Source organism: Streptopelia decaocto (genome assembly GCF_964273445.1).
Source record: "Streptopelia decaocto genome assembly, chromosome: 6".
Lineage (NCBI taxonomy): Eukaryota > Metazoa > Chordata > Aves > Columbiformes > Columbidae > Streptopelia > Streptopelia decaocto.
In genome coordinates this window covers 31,041,636-31,064,971 of record NC_138660.1, presented here as the reverse complement: position 1 = coordinate 31,064,971, position 23,336 = coordinate 31,041,636, and the positions used below count along the sequence as shown (strand labels likewise).

At 39.4% G+C, this 23,336-nt stretch overlaps 1 protein-coding gene across 2 annotated transcripts in view; it reads right to left on the bottom strand.

Moving 5' to 3' along the window:
- PARD3B (par-3 family cell polarity regulator beta) overlaps positions 1-23,336 on the bottom strand; it is a 358,048-nt gene that overhangs the window by 116,153 nt on the left and 218,559 nt on the right. For both annotated transcript variants that reach the window (XM_082056631.1, XM_082056632.1), the window contains 2 exons: positions 15,211-15,417; positions 13,993-14,227 (listed from right to left, as the gene is read on the bottom strand). In XM_082056631.1, coding sequence (XP_081912757.1) covers positions 13,993-14,227; positions 15,211-15,417 — 442 coding nt within the window. The remainder of the gene's footprint in view (positions 1-13,992; positions 14,228-15,210; positions 15,418-23,336) is intronic.

Below are 23,336 nucleotides of genomic sequence, written 5' to 3'. Positions count from 1 at the left end.
TTTGACTCAGGTCTGGAAAATTTTCCCACAAAGTCACTACACACTTGGATTTCTGTGGTTTAAGACCAATCCATATGTCTTTGAAATATCTGCTGGTTTTTAGGTCAGGAAGACTGACAGGCTCCAGGATGATCTCTGCTATTTTGAAATAACTGTTGGCTATTTAAGGTTCCCCAAATCCTTCCTTCTGATCACTCTGCTCTGCCTCAGGTGGTACTTCTATTTCATTTTCTGCAATTAGGTCTGATCACTTGTACAGCTGATCCCTATTCCTTCCACTTTTGCCAAGAAACAATAAAAATTTTTATCCTCAACCTCATTGCTGGTCACGCAAATTTAGCCTGAGCTTCTGGAATTTCTCTGCTGTCATTTAAATGCACAAACGTTAGCTGTGCTTCAAAAGAAACACATAAAACCTGCTTGTTCCAGGACTATCTCAGCTTTCATTGTTTTGTGTTTCAGAACTGCTGCAGTATGTTGACTTTAATACAGTTTTGTTTTTTCAAAACACCAACACAATTATTACAAGTCCAAGTTGTGAAGTGGGCAGATACTGAGGCAAAACTGCTGTACTAAAGGTCTGTTACAATCCTTCTCTGCTCAGCCAAAGGGACTGTTATCTGTGCTGATTCAATGCACATCGTCTGTGCCATTTAACAAAATTGATCACAAGATGCTTTTATAGACCATTGGGTTACCGTTGACATTTGGTACCCAGGGGTCCTAGAAAACGCCCACAGTTGGAGATGTTCTTCAGTGAACACTTTTCTCTACAGCTGATAGTAAAATTGTTCTTTTTCTTATCTTACTCCTAAAATGTCCTGTTTGCATTCTGAGAAATTCCATTTAAGCCTGTCTCATTCTCAATAGCAACATCCACTTGGTGATTTTAATTAAATCTCATGGCTTCAATTATCTGCATGCAGACACTATATCAATTTAAGTTGCTTTCTAGGTTGTTTTTTTCCCCTCCTCCCTGATGTTTTATTTTGGTCACCCTCTCTGCTGTTTGGTCTTTGAAACTGGGTCCTTGAGAAGGTTTGGTTTTTTTGTATTGCTTTTTAATGCTCATTTTAAGTCAATATTTACAATCAGAGTGAACATCTGATGATTCACTGCTACATTTACAGTTTTCTCCTTTTACCTGATAAATTAGCATGACATTTTACGCAACCAATTTAATTCTGTATTTTTCCTCCTCCTCTGATCCCCTCTGTATAGGAAATCTCCCCTGAATTACATTCCAGATTTCTGTATCAACCTCCATATTGGTAAGCTTGTTTTAGGTTTGTACCTGCCTTGCATGGTGGTTATTAAACAGAAACCTAGATGTTCAACATTAATTTTCCATTCAGCTTTGTGGAAAGGAAAGGATGGAGCTGGTCTAAACACCGCTGGACAACAGAAAACATTAACCCCCTAGACAAGGATTTCTCTCTACAGAAGAGAGCGGTCCCAGTTTCAATCTGACCGGCATTTTTCTAAAGCCAACACGTAAGATTCCTCGCAAAGCAATCTGCTGGAGTTAACGACAGCCCAAATTCACCAAGCTCTCATCTGCCTGGAACAGCTACAATAGAACTTTCTATTGAGCTTTAATGCTTGTGTGAAGACATTACAATATTACTGCAATAAATACGGTATCGAAGCCAACAGAAACCAATGCTATCACAGGCAAGCAGCCTCCTGAGAGCGACTTAACCTTCGACTGGTAAATTTGATCTATTATAGGCGATTTGTGTCCCAAGGTACTCGGTGAACGGCTGATGTACACAAAATAAACAAAGACTGAGAAAGACAATAAACTGACAGCCAAGATCAACAAACGCTCTTGGTGTCCCATGAAGCCACTACACGATACCCTGTTCAACATGCTTTTCTCCAGATGTGGGCTGTTTCAACATACTTGAGTTCCACTGTGTCCTTGAGTAGATGAGTGAGATGTAAGTGATGTGATGAGATTATTCTACTGTAAAACAGCTCCTTTTAGTTTATGCAGCCCTTAAGCACCTCCTTGTTCCCTTCCCCTAGAGTACTTACAGTATTCAAACACGTAAATCCACCACCTCCTCTCATAACCTCTTGCTTTTCTCATTACAGAGCATGTCAGATACCCAGCCCTTACTTGATATAGTCGAAATTACTTACACAATACTTTAAAACATTTATGTGCTAATCCACCAGTTCCATAAAAATACAAGAATACAGGAAACATCTTAAAATAAAATGTAGAAAAAATTAAGTTTCCATGTGTGAATTAGATACACGCAATCTAGACGCACAATCAACACACTTCTCAAAAGAGTTACTTACGTATTTTCATTTTAGCTCCACTATAGCCTTTTACTGTGGTGTCAATGTGTTATTTTAATAAAGATCTAGAGCAAAGAAGACAGAAGATTATATAATACAGCTGTACTTTATTGCTTTGCTCTGCTGGATTGAGGCCCCAAGAAGTTATTAAACTGCAGAGGTAAGACTCAACTATTTAGTTATTCTGAACCTCCATCCTCACTCTAGGATTGTTGGCTACTTTACTTTTCTTTCTTCTTCTCTTTTTTTTAATCTTCCCCAGTGAAAGATCATCTTGTCTGTGCTCCACTTTCAATTACACACAAGTTCATGGACAGCAGTTTAGGGTATAATGTAAGTTTTCTGCAGCAGGTCTAGGGCCAGTAGTGATCTTTCTTCCCACAATGACAGGAACATCATCTTTCAATTTCTTTAAACTCTAGCCTAAACCCAAAAAAGATTAAACTCATTCTCTCCAATTTGAATACCCCCACAAGACAGAGGAAGCTGGTATTTAAGCCAGAATAAATGTTAAGGAAGACCTAAATAAATATACTGCTATTGGAATATTTTTGTTAGCATACTTTAGACTCCTTATAACTTGGTGTGCTTTTAATTAGACCACTAGAGCATATATTTTGCATGAGTGTGGCTTCCTTCCTCCCCTCCAAGCATACAGAAACATCTAAGTCTTTGTAAAAGACCAAAATATCTCTACAACACAGATTTTTAATAGTAATTTGCATGCAGGAGATGCAATAAAACCGAATTTGCTTTATTACAGCGCTGGGGACTAAAGCCGGTTATCCACTTGGAATTAGCAACCTCGCACGCCAAATCAGTTTTCGCCACTCACTGGGTGCAACAAACTTCACAGGCAAATCAACAAATTCTGCAGTTTCCAGAGGACCAGCACCTGAGGATTTACAGGTCTCAGTGTGGTCCTACAGAAGACCGTCAGCATTCATATTCCAGATACAGAAATACTACTTCGGGATTACCACAATTAGCAAACTACTCACAGTTAGGAACAAAGCAGCTAATACTACCGCTGTGGGCAGAGAGAATTCAAAGCAGATCTATACCCAGAAATTTCTTTACACATCTTCCTCAGGATTCCTTGGGAAGCAGCAAATGACAACCAAGCTGAAACAGCCTAAACAGGAATTCATTAAGAAAAAGATGAGGCACAGGTCTTCAGAGATTAAGAGGTACGTTAACCTACCGCAGCACTTACACGCATAATAATCTGCATTTTTAAAGGAAAAATACTTACTAATTTCTTTTTGAGTAATACAGATCAAGTCACCCTCGGTATCTTCTAGTCATAGTGAAAACTATGTGCAGCTGTATAGTGCAAGTTTTGTCTTGAGTGGTGCATTTGTGGTTTTGTGAAATCTTCACATTTTGAGAAAGCTTTTATATTGACAAATGTATTTTACAGTGCAGACTGCACCAAATTCAACAGGCAGAAATCAGTCATTTAAAAACTTGCAGTGCTGAGACAACTAAATGAATGAAAGTGATCTTCTTCGACAGTCCTTCCTCGCTGGCTGTTAGGGAGGCTGAACAATCCAGGAGCTCGTGAAGGGAAACAAGCACTCCGAATGCAGAAGAGGATATGGGAAGCATATTTGAAGAAAAAAAAAAAGAGAGCGAGCTAACTTCTTTGAATTGTTTATTTCCTCAATCTAATTTTAATTAAAGCCAGAACGTTAGGATGTCTGTTATAATAGGCTACTGTAATACAGATTTCCACATTAGAGTGCTGGAGCTTGTCCAAAGAAGGGCGATGAGGCTGGTGAAGGGTCTGGAGCACAAATGTGATGAAGAGTGGTTGAAGGAACTGGGGCTGTTTATCCTGGAGAACAGGAGCTGAGGGGACACCTTATCACTGTCTACAACTGCCTGAAAGGAGCTTGGAGCATGGAGGGGGTTGGTCTCTCCTCCCAGGTCACAAGTGATAGAACAAAATGAAATGGCCCCAAGTTGCACCAGGGGAGGTTTAGATTGGATATCAGGAAAAAATTATTCATGGAAAGGGCTGTTGGGCACTGGAACAGGCTGCCCAGCGCAGTGGTGGAGTCACCATCCCTGGAGGGGTTTAGAAGATGTGTAAATGTGTCACTTACAGACATGGCTTAGTGGTGGACTTGGTAGTCCTAGGTTAATGGTTGAACTCGATGATCTTAAAGGTTTTTTCCAACCTAAATGATTCTCTGATAAAAAGCTAAACAAAAAGATGACAAAAGGCAGAACGGAGAGTGCCTGACTCACGGCTCACTAAGGCTCTTCAGCTAGAAAGAAAACAGCAGACAGCAGTGCTGGCCCTCCGTCACCAGAACATGGCTTTACAGTCCTGTTTACACATGATTACCAACCAACCTGATAATCTGGGGTTAGTATGTGGCCAGGTATTCAGTATTTTCAAATAACGGACAATGAACGGCACAGGTGTATAGTTCATTACTTCAAACCTAATACTGATGATAAATGCTGAAGAACTATAGCAGATACTTAGTGGCCTGTATATTTTGTACTATATAGACACACAGAGACAGTTTTTCACTTTGTGAGTCAACCTTTAAGACGTGAACTTTTTTTTTTACTTCCTAAACTAGTGGCGACACATATCTCAGAGTTTATATAATATACACACACACACACATACAGAGGATGATAGTTTTTTTTTCATGTCAACATTTGGCTTACATTTTGTATTTGCCCAGGTTCCTTTTTATTCACTCTTTATTGTTTCTCCTCAACAATAAAAAAAAGAAATAGGACAGAAGTGGGAAGCTGTAGGAACAGAAAGGGAAAAGAGAGAAGACATCTTCATCTTCACCACCACGAATTATTCAAATACTTCTAAACAGCAAGATGAAATTCTCATATGCCGGAGGTTTAAGCCAAGACCATAGAGATGTCATTCCCACCGCATGAAGGAAACAAGCAGGGAAAGGTTCTTTGAATGTAAATATTTCTGTGGGGGGAGCACTCAATAGCATCATTAACTTCTGTGATAAATGTCGTGCATCATCACAACCACTGAGAAATCAGAGCAGTTGCTCCTCGTGACAAGGTGCAGAGTGGAAGCAACACACACAGGGCAGAGCCCAGACTAAGGAACTCTACCAGGCTTATTAGCCAAGGCTCTGCCTAAGCTGGGTGACAGATGGGACAAGGGGCAGCCTGGGGCGCAGAGCAGGGTAGAGAGAGGAGGAGAAAGGAACAACGGCAGAAACCCGGTGGCAAACAAGCATCATCAGAGGATGGGATGGCTGGAGGTGATAAGAAGATGGAATTAACTGGAGTTAACAGCTGAGTGAGCAGGAACTGCTGGGTCAAATCTGCACCTTTGCATTCACATCTTAACAGATTCGTGTTCATGGGTGTGTTACCACACCAGTCTGTTCCCACAGAGCAAACTGGGAAGGAGGCAGAGTTGATGCTGGGCTGACAGGGGCAGAAAGGGCAGTCAGAACACCCAATGTGATCCACAGGACAGACGGACGTAAGCTGGGAGCAACAGGAGTCCAAGCAGAAAGGGAGAAGCTTCTCTTGTGTGGTCAGGTCTTCGGTATGTTGTGTAGGAAAGCACATTTTAGCCACTGCCCCACTGAGCGGGTTTAAGGTTCGCTGAAAGACGACATCCCATGTAGGGTTTTGTGAAAGAAGGAAGATGCTCTAGTTTTCATGATGACAGAGTAAAGGATAAATAGGAACAATTTGCAGAGGAAAAATGAGTTTGCCCATGCTAAATTTGAAATGACAAATTGATTTTTTCTAGCAAGAAGGCATAAAATCAGGGTAAAAGACAGAAGGTTGACTGTAATTCTGAGGCATTATTTTCCAAACCTCATTTCTAAAGGTAAGAGTATCTATAGTGAGGAGGTGGTGCGGAGAGGAGGAGGAGACCCCAGCTCGGCACCCCATGCATGAGCAGTGACAAGAAAGGGTAAGGATGAGCAACCCAGTATCCTGTCAAGCGGTTCCCAGTAACAGTGCAACAGCAGAAGGTTGAGCTTGCAAGCAAACTTGGTTAGGTTGGCATTATTGGTTTTTCCAAAGAGAGAACAGACCAAAAATGGATGGGAAGGTAAGCGATAATTACACAAGGTTACAAAAAGAACAGAGGGATTTCCTTTTCTTAAAAATAAAACTATTTGCCTGCTATACTTATACAGCAGTAGCCAGACTAGTTTTTAAATATATTTACTTTTTAACAGATTTGTCTGAACAATGATCAAACGAAGGAGGAAATGATGTTATTTTTATTTTGTATAAGCACTGAAGATAACCTTTGCACAAGTGTGGCTCAGAGGTAAGTGAGTCAACCAAGGTCACCCAAGAAATCAGTAGCAGAGCAGGCACTGGAAACAAAGCCCCTCTCAGACTATTGTCCTGTCTCCTGAACCACCTCTTGTCCATTTTCTTTCAAAAATCCCATGTGGAGGAGGGAAGAAAGACACAGAGCGGTTCAAAGGGGTCAGTTTTTTCTGAAGCTACCATACTTCATATGCTCTGAAATTGTGACTACCCCAAAAGGAGCTTATTTCCTTTTATATGTCAGCAAAACAAAAGGTCAGCCTATTGAAATATCGGTCAAGTCTGACTTTCTTCTATTAATAACAAGTAGAGACACATTTTTTAAAGTAATAGTTAAATAAATGGCTACATGTCTGCAATCATTTCAACTTAAAATGTCAACTAGATTTGAGATGCCATGTGCATTTAATCAATGACTCCGCGTTATAATATAAATATTACTTTGGTTTGACTGCTTTGTCTGGCATAAATCATAATTCAGTGAGATGAGCACATTTCACTTTCTCTACAGATGGCTGTTAACGGCAATACCTATTAAACTGGCACCTGCCAGCACTTTGTAGTTAAAGAATCTGTCAGGAGCCCCTTCTGTATAATTTCTCTGTTAATTGTTGTCTCTCCTCCCAGCCCCACCCTCCCTCCCATTTACCAAGTTCATGTTACAAGAACTGCTGAAACAGAAAATCAGCAAAACGGCTGCTTCCTTCTTTTTTTGCCTCACAGTAGAACTCACAGTCCATCCTATATTCCTGCACAAAATACATATATAGCGGTCAAAATGCAGCTCAGGAAGCTTTAATTCAAATACTTCAAGCATGGCTTTAAATGCTCAAGGATCTTTGACCACAATGCATCCACACTACATATAGGAATGCTCAATGTACCGTGACTTATATGGAAAATTTGGAATTCAAGTTTTATCATTAGATGAGAGATGGATTTTAGAACAAGTAACAGCTAATGAAGGATAAACACGCTGCCACAGCGTTCAGTATTCATTAAGAATACACGCTTTTTGCAGAAGGTGTTTCTTGGGAGAGAGGAGACAGACACTTAGCTGACTTTTTCTTTTATTTTTTTGCTTAGTAATGGCTTGAATAATAATATTTCAACTTGAAATGAACATGCAACTGTTTCACAAGAAGCACGCTCCTTGCAAACAGTTTGTAATTTCCAGTCCTTTTAAATAGTCAGAGGGAACTTTCTGCTCTGATCTGTTAAGTAAATATGAATCTTGTTATCCAAGTTCAGTAATGAGAGTGAGGGGTCTATTCTTCTTCACTGCACTTGCATACGTCGAACGTTAATGAGATTTATGCATGCATATTAAGAGGAGAACAGATGCTTAATTAAACAAATAAGCCTTTAGTAGGCAGTCCACATGATCATTTTTAGTACAAAACCTTTTTTTCTGTTTCAGCCCACAAATGCAGCCAAGGAGGAATCAATACGGAGGATGGAAAGACAAAGCGATACACGTAAATTGAGGTGTTTGTCAAGAAAAAAGACATGACCCATCTCAGATCATTTTGCTATTGAGGACAAGAATCCTAAAATAACTTTAGCCTAATGAAATGATAATTTAATCTAGTCTTGGGTTTTGGTGTGGGTTTTTTGTCTCTCCTTATTTTTGCTTAAATCTATCCATGTCCACACTGATTTCCAGCACCAGATGTACATACATAGAAATGTAGTAAAACTTTATATCCACTGCCTCTCTCCAGCAAATCACATCTTTATTATTTGCTCTTTCTTCATTATATTGCTAACTTTTCTTCTGCAATGCTCAACTTCTCAGGGCAACACAGAGCAGGAAAAAAAACCCCTCCATAAACTATCACAGTGCCATACTTAATGGAAGTCAATAGCTGTATATTATGGGAGCTGCTCTGCAATACCATTACAGGTTCAACACTGCTGGTTGTAAAAAGTATCATTCTGAGCGCAAGGCCTATAATAGTAATAATGAAAAAAGGGTCATTTCTGTCTTCCAACTAGAATGAAAAATTAAAATCACTAAGGCACTTAGCTCAAAGGAAAATTGGCAAATTAAAGGGACAAAAAAATAAAATATTCATGGCTCATATTGTGAAATGGAAGGTAAATAATTTAAGATGAACTCTTATGTGGGGAAAGTGCACTCTTTCTGAAGAGGAAAAAGCAAATGTAACCAGTACGCACGTAGATATTCCTGCTTCCTGGGCTTGCAGCTACACGTATACATGCACAAAAGTGCAAGTCATGGTTCATGTACAGTATTTGTGAAGAACAGACATTTTCTCACCTAAAATAATTTTGAAAATATATGCTAGCGAGCGAGTGAAATCAAGTTGCCAAGAGCTGCTTCATATGAAGAAGGTCGATTGTTTTTTTCTTTCCTGAATCCAGCCTAGAAATAAAGAGTGAATGAGAGGATGTTCTCCCGCTGCGCTCCACGGCAGCCAAACTCTTCACTCTGACTCATCAATTACATACTTGCTCTTACATTTTTATACCACCAAAAAAATGATGACTTCGGCCTCCTGGTCTCTGCCTGGGGGAGCCACCTATTAAAATGCCATTGGCAGTGCTGCAGTCCATTAGCTAACTTACCTACATCCCATAAAGCTGAAAGGACTGCCCACGATTTTTACAATCACTATCTGGAAAAGGCAGTGAGAGAGCCATAGGCTTAAGGTGATTACACACCAGGACTGTAACAACTGCTATGGGATTAGGATACAGAGCGGCGATGCACAGCAGAGGTCACGTTTCTCTGGTGATTTAAAGGTTCAGTCTTTTTCCAACTTAATTTAGAAACCAACACAGAGCCTACCTTTGTCAGGAAATAATATTTTGATAGTGTTTCAAAGCATGGTGATTAAATAACTATAGGTCACAAATTTAAAATGTATAGTTCATCACCTAGTGAACTGAGGAATATATATATATATATATATATATATTTTTTTTTTAATATTAACCTCTTGGTTGTATCAGCTTTGCATTCCCAGTGCTAAGTGATAATGCATTCCGCATGAGTGCTCAGCAGCAGTGATTTCTAACACATCCAAGGGGTGGAGATGAACCCTTCCCAACAGCCTACAGAGCCACCTCACGAGGCTTTTGACAGCTCAGAACCAATGGTACTACACACTATCTTTATTCAAAGGCACAAATACGCTGTTTCACTATAGCGGTGCCCATGAAAATACAAAACGCCTTCAGAAAGAATTACAGGGAAGCTCATCCAAGGTCCGGGTGTCTTGTCAAGAGTCACCGTGCCTTGAAACAATCGGTCAGCTCAACGCAAGAAAAGGGATGAACCAAGAATTCAATACGGTATTGCGTAATCTTGACATTGTTACATATCTGCATGGAACTGAGTGTTATTTCTGTTCTGAAAGAGTTTCAGCACAGATGCAAGACTGTTTTTTTTCCCGAGACTGCAGCATATGCTTAGTCACAGTATTTAATGTAGCTGTGCTCCTGATACAACACCAATTTCCTTTGCTGTCTGTTGTCTAGTGGTGAGCTACTTAGTGAGCTCTGACGGTCCAATCTGCCAGAAAACATCAAAAAGTAAAATACAATGCTTGCTTAGCTGATGTTACATACAACCAGTTAACAGGGTCAGCTCCTGTAGTTCCTTGGACGCTCGGGCAACATAAGCGGCAGAACCAACCAAACGAGAAATCACAAACACGATGCACTCTGCACCACAGTAAAACAGCACTTTAATTAAGTCTGATCACTAATAACCAGTGTCATCTGCATTTCAAATCTCCAGTATATTAACCTACTCTGCTCCAAGTGCCACAGTCATTAAAATGCTGCAGCCAAGAGTTCCAGTTAACACTGGGTAAAACAAAAGGACATTTCTAAAAACAATTATGACAAAAAGAAAAGCATGATTTCTTGATGGTCTCTCTGAATCACGGTCACCTAAATAAAGCTTCAATCCAGGAAAAGCTTAGCAGGAAAGCAATCATTCTCTTTTTTTGTATGTGTAAAAAAAGACCAGGAACTACAAGTAAATAGCAGCTGAGCAACAGATGAGGCACTAAGTGAAATCTGTTAGCAACTGCTAACAGCTTTGCTATTTTCTGTTGTTAAATTCAAAAAAAAAAGTAAAAACCCAATGCAGTAGCAATTCCAATATGTTCAAAAATCTCAGATGCAAAAGACTAAAGCTCAACACTTCTTGTACGACAGATAAATACTTGGGTTTAGTTTTAATATCTTGAAATGCTTTGTTATTGATTATAAGGCAGAAACAAGCCAACTCACACGGATACAGAATCAAGATAAAAATTGTTATAGCTGTGTATGTGACCCAGCAAGTACAGCACAAAAACCTCATCGCAGACAAATGGGACTTTTCCAGTAGCTGCTTTTAGGCTCAAATTCTGCTTTACTTTGTCCTGTAGAGCTGACCCCCAATCACTCACCAGAAAGTGCATGTGTCTTCATTAGCACTGAGCTTTCTGGCTAGATCTCTCCAATATTTTCTTTGTCCTTCTGGTCCTGGTGCTTCCACCACAGATGACCATCTCCTGCTTATCTCAACCCAATCTTGACACGGGTTCAGCAAGTCTGTTTTCCTGTTTGGATACATCTACGCAGTGCAGAACTATGTGGGCACAGCTGAAATAGCTCTGAACAAAGCAAAGGGGCTTTCTCTCCTATCAGTCCCTCATTTTGGTGGTCTCCCACATGGGGGATGGATCACAGTGCAGCTACCACCGTATCTACAGAAGGCACACCACAGATTTCCTCTCCATCCAGTTTTCTCCTCACTCATGGTGTTTCCATTTCCAATGCCTCCTATGGCAGGTTCCCCTTCCAATTTAAACTGAGCTCATCTCTGTTTCTAAATACTTCTCTATTTCTTTCTCTTAAGCTACCAAGAATTAGTAGTCACCTTCCCTGCTGCAGAAGCTCACGACTTTGTCGCCTTCAGCTTCTCTCTTTCCTTCCACAGATGTTCTAGCAATGAAACACGCCAGTTTCATCTCCACGATGTCATAAAAAAATCTGGCTCTTTCTTTCCAACCGTGCTGCTAAAATACTTGATCTTTTAAACCTTCTGACTGCAGTCTCCTCCTCCCCAGCCCTCCTGACACTCACTCCTCACTCTTCACATCAGTGCAAAACTCCCGTTTGAAAAATACCCCTTGAGTCTGGTGTTCAGTCAGTATTTGACCCCTTCTAAGTTCCTCCATTAGCTTCTGATTATTTCTTTTTAAATAATTGAAATTAATTGGTTTTGTATTTCCTGTCTTCCACAGCAATTTCTCCCTGAAAAAATACCAGCCTGGTTTTGCTAATCTTGAACAGGACATATAGTCCTCAATTCCTTTGCAAAGCCTCTTGTTCAGTTTTTACAGTCCATCACCCTTTCACTCCTATCATGGCTGGGGTTGCCCAGGACTCTCACTTTCTCAGGAGGGAATTTCTTTTCAAGACCAATTTTCTGCATCCTAAGAAGAAACACTGTCGAGGACACAAAACCTCTAAAATCCCCCTGGCTCTTACAAACAACTCCTTCTCTGTTCATTATAAGCTGGTGCTTCCATTTTTGTGGCTTTGTAGAGATTTTCAATGGTGTGGGATAGAAAGTCCCATTCTATGCTACCATATGGATAAATACTATTAACAATTACTGTCTGCTTGGAAGACTATAAATCTAAATAAAAAGCAAGCTTACAAAAAGAACAGATGTGTAAAGGTTGTGTACAACCAAAATGTGAAATGTATTTTGAAAAAGGGCATCACTAAGAATGGTAATCTATTGTTCCCAGCTTTGCATGTTGATCATTATCAGATGTTTTTTGTCACCTACAATGCTTTTTTTGGATTCTGATGTCATCCCATGTTCCTTCTAGCTCAGACATCACACCCCCGTCAGCAAGACTTTGCACTTCAGGCTTCAAATCTGCCAATGATATATGAAACAGAATACTTATGCTTTTGTCAGACCTCTGTGTCACTCCTCTCCTCTTCCAACAGCCCTGTACACGCCAAAGAAGAAAAGAAGAATGAAAATAGACGCAAGGCTTAAGATACACAAGAGAGCTGCTAAAGTTACCCTCCTAATTATTCAGTGTTTTGACTACTGTTCCATGTTAAGCCCTGTGTGTTTAAACAGTGTGGACACAAATACATGAACACAAATGCCCAGGTGTGAGGATGTTCCTGCTCAGCATGCCTGAAGAGCCCCATTTGAATGCAGACTGGTGTACCCACAAGCCTTCATCCTAGCAATGCTAACAACTCCTGAAATAATGCACATTTAGCACATAAGCATGCCTGTAAATTTTTGACAATATCTCTACAGTGTTCAAAAGCTGAAAGGACAATTTGGAGGAATCTTATTAATGATACATGGAAGAAAGTCAGCTAAAACCTTCCATGTCAATGTAACACAAGCCATTTGACTCCAGAGGACATACCAACAGAAAGCTGCAACGCAAGTTCATATATCATTGTAAGCGAATGATCTGGCAGCTGAATTTCTTAGATTACTCATTAAATATATTTCTGCCTAAGCAATGATTGTGGCTTTTCTATGTATCTGACTTGTATACAATGCAGCATGCTAAGAAACACCAATGTCCAGCTGACATAAAGCGTCCAGTGCCACAAGCAACCATACAGTCTCATCTCCTCCAGGTGATGATGAAATTTCATTCACACACCCTCCATTAATTATAAAGACCTGCTTAAATGGAAACACTTTAATACCAGAGGCAGGGGTGATTGCAACCAGAACTAGAGCACCAAAGGCTCCAGCAATAGCAAGGAAATGGCCTGAAGAACTTTGTCTAATCTCTGCTGATTCCAGAGATGCAACCAATAGCCACAGAAGAAATGCAAACATTTGCACCCTGGGCAGAGAGGATGGTGAGTTTTGAGTACTGCAGGCAATGGCTGGAGGTGCAAAGCAAAGGTTTTGTCATAACTGCAAATGTTACTATGCTGTTTAGAGTAACACGAGCAATCCTCTTCCCCCCAAAGCTTGTGAGAGAAGTAGATAAGCAAGAGAAGAGAAGGCAAAGGTCTGAGTGTGGGAGCGGGTCATGGATTACTCAGAAATATTCCCCACAAAGCCTCCCCCAACGACACACGCTTGTTTTTAGCATGAAACCTTGAATCTTTTCTGACATATGGGAATGAATTTCAAAGGCACAAAAAGACATTTTGCCTGCCAAATGTCTTCTGCCTCAGCTACAAGTTTAGTGTAAAAGTGTAAACTGCTTTCTTTTTAAATAACATAAACATTACTTTGAGTCCAAGTGAAATAATTTTTCCACTACTTTATGAGAACATGATTTGTTTCCTACGTTATGAAGAGAATAGGTGGCTGGTTTGCTTTTTAAAATGCCATACCTCAACATGACACCAAATCCCTTCTTCTTTTTCTTTTCTGGATCTTCATTTTCTTCCTTCCTTTTCTTCTCTTTGATTTTCGATTTACCCTTTTCCTTTTTCTTCTCTTTCTCTCTATTTTTTTTGTCTTTTTTTGCTTTGGTTTCTGCATCTTCTATTTCGAGGTTCCCCGGAGAGGCAGATTCCACGTTCTGAGCTTCTTGACCAGAGTGAGAGCTCTTATCAGAGAAACCATCTGCACAGAATGGAGGAGCAGCAGTGAGGATGGCCGGGGGCCACCAAAACGCAAACACATTAAATACAGCACGAGTGTCTACAAAGTGCTCAAATGACTCACAACACTTACTCATTTAGCTGAATAATTTAAAAAGCAGACTAAATATACCCAGTGAATTGAAGCAGATTTCTATTGTAAATTAAACACAGAGTTATTTTAGTGACCTGTTTTCTAGTTATTATTCTTGATACAAGAAGCTTGACATGGTAAAACACTTTCATTTGAAATGTAGCTTGTTGACCTCCATCAGCTCTAGAAAACTCACACGCTGGGATGCAAACACTGAGAGGTTACTTCAACAAGAGATTCCGGTAACTGATATAAACAACCTACGCAATAAAACTATTTCATTCACTCCCTGGAATCTGTCTATTTTAATGGCTGAACAAGAAATAGATAAACTGTTCTGTCTGCTTGGAGAAGAGCTGAGTTGTTTCTATTCGGGGAGCTCAAGCACAGTTTTATGCTTCATGCTAAAAGAGACATATTTCCAGACTGGGGCCTACAAGCCCATGGTGACAGAATGAGCAGCAGGGTGCTATCAATACCCTCTGCCTTCTTTGAAAGAGGAAACGAATTTCCTGCTTGGAGAAGGGGGAATTGTAGACAGCTCTGTAAAACAAGCAAGATAATTTTTAATGTAATCTGAAGAAGACAGCTGCTTCTTGAAGTTGAAAAATACAATTATTTAAGGATTGAGTTCTAAATCCTCCAACCCACCCCCTGCCCCAAAGGAGATCAGTGAAAGACTTTACACTAAACCCCGTCAAGGTTGGATGGGGTACCGCAAAGACAGCTCTATTCACTGGAGCACGTGAGCAGCTTTTAAAACGTGATCAACTTCAACTGGACTAAATCACTTGCTTATGTGCTTCAGTGAGTCGGCCTCCAGCAGTGCTAAGTGAGGGTGGCTTCCCCAGTAAGTGCCATTAGCATCATACCTTCTTCTCCATCTTCAGGTCCGTCGTAAGACTTGTCAATGGCAGCTCGGAAACTCTCGTTACACCCTCGAGGACGGACCACGTGAGGCCTGGGTCTGTGGAAAGGGAGTTCGCTCTTCCTAACTTCAGCCACGGCAGTCTGAAGACTCTCAAGAGAACTGGACTTCTTCAGTCCCAGGGTAGGACCGAAATCTTTGCCAGAAGAGTCTGGAAAACAAACAGTTAAGAATTTTTATACCTGAAACTAGTTAGATACATTGAATTGTGTACTTTATTACTTGGGGCCTTTAAAATAGTAGGCAATCAATGTAATTTGTTCTAAAAAGAACATACAAGTTAAATCTAGTTCAGTAGATACCCCCGTCCAGACCCGGAGGAGTTTTCAGAGCGGCAGCGATGGGCAATAGCCGGCTCACGTCTGTCAAGTGGAAGCAGTGATAAGGATGGGGTCGCTTCTTCCCCCTTTCACAGCCATCTCAAGGAGAACACTATCCTTCGGCTCACAAACAGTTACACATGAGGACTTTTGGGTTTCACAATGAGTCAGGTTGTATGAACGGTTGATATTTTCCAACACATTTCTCTTGTGAGAAGATATTATTAGTTTTCTCACAGTCTTATCCAACCTTTTTTTTTCCTTCAAGCTGAAAACTGCTGCTATGATATCAACACACACAGCAGGTTTTTCAAGAAACAACTATTTCCAGCAAAATATAGCTTAACATAAATGATGTTACTGCCTTTTCCCTGTTTATAGCTGCAAGAAAGCACTTCATAGAAAAACGAGCAAATACCTTCCCAAGTCTCCCAAACCTTTCCTCTCTTTGAATACTGATCAATGAAGAAATTCACAGCCTCATTTAAAACCCTTTGTAGCCTCTACTTAGTTTTTACATGGCAGAACAGTAACTGTGACATAGTGACAATGAGGAAGAGACTTTGCCCTGCAATATGCCTTCAGTCTTTGAGAACACAAATGCTTTTGTTTTCAACTTTTAAGTGATACTAACCAAAGTAACAGAAGAATAAAAGAACAGGAGGCCTTCATATACATGTCTATATTCTGTCACTCTTGAAGAGATTCTAGGATCACGGAAAATACAGGTATGTTAGTACTATATGCTGCGATTTTAGCAATCCTAGAGGTGGGAATTTCTGAACTAAACCAGCGTGATCAGTGAATTCCTAAAAGGAAAAAAAACAAAGAAGTGGCACCAAATACAGAGTCATCAGTAGTGTCTACATAAAGCAATTTACACTTCCATTACCTGCAGAGTGACACGCAGCTGAAAATAAGGGGGAGCGGGGAATTGAGGGGGTGTGTGGAGACAAGTTTAAGGGCAGCCTGGTTGCTCTTCACACAGTGCAACCTTCATTTGTTCACTAATTGCCATCCTGGAGAATACCACTATGGCCAAATAGCAAGTGCTAAAATGGTGTTAGAGCAATGACTTGAATGCAACATAAAGGTGCTTAAAACCACTAAAAAGTTGTGCATTAGTAAGCACCATGGTGCCTGTCTCAGGCAGAGGAGGAGTTGTTGGCAAAGTATGTTTATTTCTGTATAAATAGTCTTTATTTTGCTCTTTTGTCCTAACATCGAAAGCCCCATGAGGAATTAATTTTAGTAATAACTAGCAATAACTTCCTGGGGGATGTTTTCAAGGGAACTCTGACAGGACTTGCATGTAGTATTTTCAGTTTGCTACTAGAAAGAGGAAAAAAGAAACTAAATGGAGCACTCTTTAGCTACCAAGTAAAATCAGAACATCACTACCTTGGAAAACTGTGGTTTGTGTGGTTTTTTTGTTTGTTTGTTTCCTAATGTCCCCCAAAGAAATAGAACTGCTCTATGGTTACTTCATTGCTTAAGATGAATGTGTTACTTTAAAGGACAGTACAAAATGGCAAAGATTAACTGTATTTCTCCTTCACTGGAAAAGACAGTTAAATTTTATCCATGATCCTCCTGTGTTATATCATTAAAAAGGTATCCTCATTTATTCAAAAACTTACTGAGAACCTTTAGTCACAGACTAGTATTAAGCATTTAGTTGCCCCTTTCTAAGACCATAATAATTTATTCTGAAATTTCACTGGCGGCACTGGAAGTTTCTCACTATTGCCATGAAAACCCACCTGTGAAAAAGCATCTGAACCTAGGGGAAAAATAATTGCATTTTTTCTTATTGATGACAGTAGTAGCAATGCAGCCTCATTAAAGGGAGCATTCAGTCAAGGAGTTTATATCCTTGGATGTTTTCACCAGGGTTTTCAGTGAGAACTTCATGTTTTTGCAATTCAGCTTTAGTTTTTTCTTAATTTATTTATCATATTTATTTATCATGTATTAGCTCACAACTAAAGATACAGGAGCTGAGGAGCTTTCCTAAGCAGGGAGAGCAGTCCCCTTTCTTCCACACTAATATCTAAGCCTGAAAATGTGCATTTTTTCCTCACAGCTAAAAATAATGAATGAACAAAACCCCAACAAACATCAAACCTCCCTCTCATCTTTTACATGTTATTAACGGGCACTTCTGGAGGTGCGTGTTGTGTGTTTGTGTGTGTACATATCTAGCTCTACCCAGATTTTACATACCAAAAAGAGTTTGGCCATGAGAAATTTAATATTTCACTGTGCAAAAATGTCTCTTTCAATGGATTTTAAATTCTTGAGCCCTCGTTTTACTGCTTCTTGTAGTACAGTAAGTCAACTAAAGCATCCACTTTATTTTTTCTATAAATGGTGAATTACCTTATGCATCTCTACTGAATTTACGAGAGAAAAACAAGTGCCGTCAGTACCTGCCTAAGTCTACATGAAGCCAAGTTGCTGGTTCGTAGATGATACTGTTATCATGCTTTAACTGAAAGATGATATCACACATACCCTAATTTTCTGCTCAATGTCAACATGGCTACCACAGATTTCTTTTTCTTAACCTGCTAGCAAATATAAACCTGCTTTCTGTTATTTTATTACTACTATTATTAGTTTCAGGTATTTCCAGGCTTCTCTTTTTCCCACATCTGCACATTCCTTTCTTTATTTTATAGCCCATAGAAGGCAACACGCCAAAAGCAAGACGTCGATCACGAAAATCAAAGGGAAACAAATGGCACAGCAGTGTGGGCAATGCAAACCAACCCAACGGTGTGCGGAGAGAGAGCAGAATTGCGCTGCCACTCTAAACGAAACACAACTCCTAAGACACCCCCCACACTAAACATTTTGTATATTTATCAGTAATTTTACTTTCTAGATAATGATTCTTCTTGAAAACCGGAAGTATATTAATATGCCTAAAGGTTATCATTGGGAGGAACATCTTTGTGTCAGCTAGGCTAATTTACTATTCATATTTTGAAATTATAGCAATGCGAAAAAACAGGTATGAAGAAAAAAAGAAAAGTGTTGCCGAAATTAAAAAAAATAGAACAAACACAAAGTGGTAACAGATTATAAATAGCGTGGCTCTGTATTTACTGGTTCCTACTGCACAGCACAGGACACGCGCCTTGGAGAACATTCATGAGGCCTAACTCGGGCCTACCCCAACCCGACCGAACTAACTGTAGTTACCTCTACCCTAAAGGAATTGAGGAATGTTTAAAACATCTTTTGACACATATACATTCCCATGATTTTCAAAATACAATCCATTCACAGATCACATATATGTTTGTGGGGTTTTTTTAACACAAATTACTGTATTGCTAACTTTACGTTGCCCCTGCAGAGGTGAGGATAGCAAGCATGGTTTCAGAAACACCCCAACTTTTGTTCAGGAAGGAAAAAGCAGGATTTCTGTTGGTCAGAATCAAATTACGTAGGTATCAGGCTGGCAAAATAGGCCCCTTAGCGAAATTTAGTCAAAATATATCCCTGCTGTTGGGAAACCTATTGTATGAGAACAAACCAAATCTGTTACCCAAGTGAAATACATCCACAGATACAAAAGGCAAGAGAAAGCCAGTAAGACCCGATTGCTTTACTCTCACCTTAGCTCCTCCTGGAAATTTACCTCTAAATAAATGGCTGTATAAACTGTGAGTGTCCCTTTAAATAAGCTTTAGGGCAAAAAATGAAACATTTGTCATTATTACCATGTGCCATAAACATCAAATAACAGGTAGACTGGTTCTTACCCACAGGACTGCAACATTACGTGGTGACAAACGAATTCATGTTCAATTCTTTCTGAACCATTTTGTTTAATGTAGTTTCATTTATTTGTGGTAGGAATTACAGCATACACAACTGCAAAGGGTTTTTTACTCTCATTTGTATTTTTATACTCAGATACCTCCTCAATCATCTATTGATTCAATGTAGAGAACGATTAGGAAGGAGGAATTCGAAAGTCATTACATCATTTAACTTGTGATTTTCAAATGAAGAGCTTTAATAGGGTATTTTTGTAGAATAACCTTAGATCATACTGTAGCCTTTTCTTCAACACTAGTTTATACAGGTATCATAGAAAAGATGATGAGGGTCTTGATAAAAAGCAAGCGAAAAATAACTATATTGGTCACATATTAACTATCTACCTCACATATTAAAGACAACATGTATTGTTTTGCTCATTTTATACCTCAAACCAAGCATTCCAGATTAGAAGCAGGAATATTTAACACAGAACAACCCCACACCTGACAGAAAAAAACCCCACAACACTAAGAAAGGGAAATCAAAGCATGTGAGAATTTAACAAGTTCTCTGATTGAAAGAGCCAGCTACAGTCTTCAGATTTACGGATATTTCTATCTATTTTACTACATATAATGATTGCAATTTAGCCTATATTTGCACAAACTGCAATTTCAGCTACAAATAATGGCAGTTCACAATTTGCAGCCCAGAAGGTACACTGAGTTTTATCCAGCCGAATCAAGGAAAGCCTCGGAATAAGGCAACCACTAGGCAAGAGGCAAAAAAGCACAACTGTTACCTTAGAAATGTACGCTGGGGTTGCCGTTTCCTATAAACATATCACTACCAAACAACAACACTGTAATATAACATGTTAATATTTCAAAAAGAATAATATGTACAACATTAAATGTCTCACAAATGCTAATAAGTTTCACAGTGCAACATTAAAGAATCAGGAGAAAAAGAAGGAAAAAGGTTCAAGCTAAAGCACTCAGAAATGGCACACGCGTTTGCTGGGTTAGACAAAACGCAGCCAAGCCTGTCTTTGCACAGAGTAACGGCTGATGTTATCTGGTGAAATAATTAGTTTTCTTCATTTGGTTACACAAGTTTAACCTCTCCCACAACCTTCCACTGCGTCCAGAGTTTTCCTGTGCATCTGAACCGCTGCCCGTCCAGCAGGCTCGTGTTCTCTCCCCAGTTGGTGCAGACCAAAGCACTTGCCCTTTCAGCTGGTCCCAGTATAAATTAAGCAACCTGACTTTACGTATCTCAAATTGATTTTAGATATCGCTGTTACAACCTGCTAGAGGAAAACAGCTATAGGAAAAGCAATGGAAGAAGTCCAGTTTTTAGAAAATACGATTCCCCAGTGATTTCAGGTACCTTGTAAACTGATCAGCACTAACAAAACTTCAGTGCCCTGCGATTGCTTTACTGCTCCTTCCACAACCGCCCGCAGATCACAACAAACATTTCAATCCGGCTTTAAGAGACTGGGAAATGTGATACTTTCTGAGATTAATCAATATAAATTACACTTCCCAAACTAAACCAATATTTTTGTTCCCACCCCAAAGTTCAGCACAAAGTGAGAGTCCCTGCACCAACATTTAAACAAAGTCACTTTTAATGGTATGAGGCCAACATACAGAGTGTTACCTTTGACCTGTGGGACACAGAAAAACTTCTTCAGTAGCAGAAAAGAAGAAAGTCGATAATGTTCAATTAATGGTTGTCATCTATTTTTTAAGCCTCAAGCCTATTTTGAAATAAACTGCTGAATTATTACTTAGTAACAAAGCCTGACGTATTTTTTTTTGAAAATTACTCATTTAAATCGGAAGTAACAAAGGAGGAAAAAAGTTCATATTAAGCATTCTTTTTTCTTTGTTAATTCAAAGCCTTTTCTTTTAAATTTCTTTACACGTGAATGCATAAAAACTCTCTCATATCACTCGTTTTATTCACAATCATTTTGTTTTTCAAGAAGTAGTATGTCATTGTTATACATCAAGTTTTGGCCTGGACATATTTTTAATAAACACTTGTAAGCTGCATGTTAAACGTTACTTTAAGCATCACTCGGGGATTCATTTAGACTATTGCAACAAGGAAGATTATTAGTGCAAAAAGAAAAGCCAAGCCAAGAAACAAAAAATACATTTCACTTCACCAATTTAACTTGCAATTAAAAAACAAATGATATAAAACTCTTCCTTTGTGCGTGCTTTTCATTAATTGTGAATGTTAATACTAAGGGGGGAAAAAAAAGGCTGGATTTTTAACTAAATAACCTAGAAAAAGGATCGCTTTTGCTAATAATGGCATTGCTTTTGTACACCTGCCCACACTCCGACCAGTGAATCCTACATGCTTGAGATATTTATGAGTTCTCCTTATTGCTGCCCCTCCAAACTGCCCAACAGCCGCTCTAAATTTAAGATGCTCTAAATATTGTTGCCATGGGTGACACATGAACACGGACTAAGGCAACGCGCTGCTAATAAAAAGGCTTTCACAGCATTTCAGTCCTTGCTCATAAGGAAAGTTAAAATTTATGGCTTTTAAAATACAGGATCTGAGGAGGTCAGGTTAAATGGTTGCTAGCGATAAAAGGAATCAATATGCCACAGCATCTGAAGCAGCCAGCAAACTAAATAAACACTTCATCCAAATCCACTTGGCCCTGAATTAAAAGAACATAAAATACTGTATTTATTTGGTTTGTCCTCCACCAGTCCGGGGTTTGCGTCGCTACATCCACTAGAATTCTACGCAGCGCTTGCAACAAACATGTGCTGGCCAAGCAGCAATTAAACTGTATGTCAAGGCTAGGAGCAATTAACTGGGCATTAACCTTATCAGGGAACCACTTCTGGATTAGGCAGCGACAAACAGGCAAACATCGCAGTCTGGGAAGATTCTGAAATGTCTATTTACAAAAGCTCCAGAGGACTCAGACTTTCTGTCTCAGGCACGTACAGAGTAAATGAGCCATTTCCAATAATAACCCTTTATTCATAAACCCTGAACAAAACCAGAATCACCTTTTCCAGTGATTAGTGGCTCCTGTTATCACAGAAAAGCGAGACAGTTTGTTCCTTACAGCGCTTTAAAATAAAGCAGAGCAGAAGAATTAGTGGACTCACATCTTTCGCTTCTGATCTACGTTTGGTTTAGTTTATAGACTGAGTCCCAGAAGTTAGGAGAACCTATTTTCTTCTGTTTCTTTGTACATGTTTAAATAGAAAGTGCATAGGTTAATTTTCAGCTTAGGAAATTAATGCACACGTTGCTTGAAGTTGCCAGCAGATGATTTGTAAAAAAGGTACATACACACCTGTAATCAATCTATCTCCATTTACACACACAGAGGCCATTCGCAAAGGCCTGCATAGTTCTGAAATTGCTTTGTTTGCGAGTTTGATAATATTTGTCTTGAAACAGTTTCGAAAAGTTGATGTCAAAATCTAACTTTCGAATGGGAATATGCAGAATTTTGTCAAACCTACTATTAACTAAAAGAAACAGGTATCTGGCAGAGCTCTGACTCCAAATCCCTACAGAATTTGAAAGGATTATGTAGGTTTTCAGCTAAAGTCCTCAGCAAAGGTTGTTTTGATTTCCCAGTGCGATTTTTAAGATCATCTGATTGCTTATAATATGGTAACAGTATTTTATTGCAGATTCCTCGCAGTTGAATGCGCAGTTGTGGTGATATTTGGTCTTTAACCCAGTTTTATCTTACACACTTCTTTTTTTTCCTTCCTTTTTAACTGTCCTCTGGACTGAAAGTTCTTTGCTTGATCTCATTACACAGATGATGATTGTTTTTAGAAACACAGAAACACCCAAAGAATACACGTCCTTCCTGCCATATCGGAATAACTGAGGAGTGGGAAATGTACATTCTTCCAGCCAGGTAATACGACTTTTTGTTTTCCTCCCCTTACTCACCAGT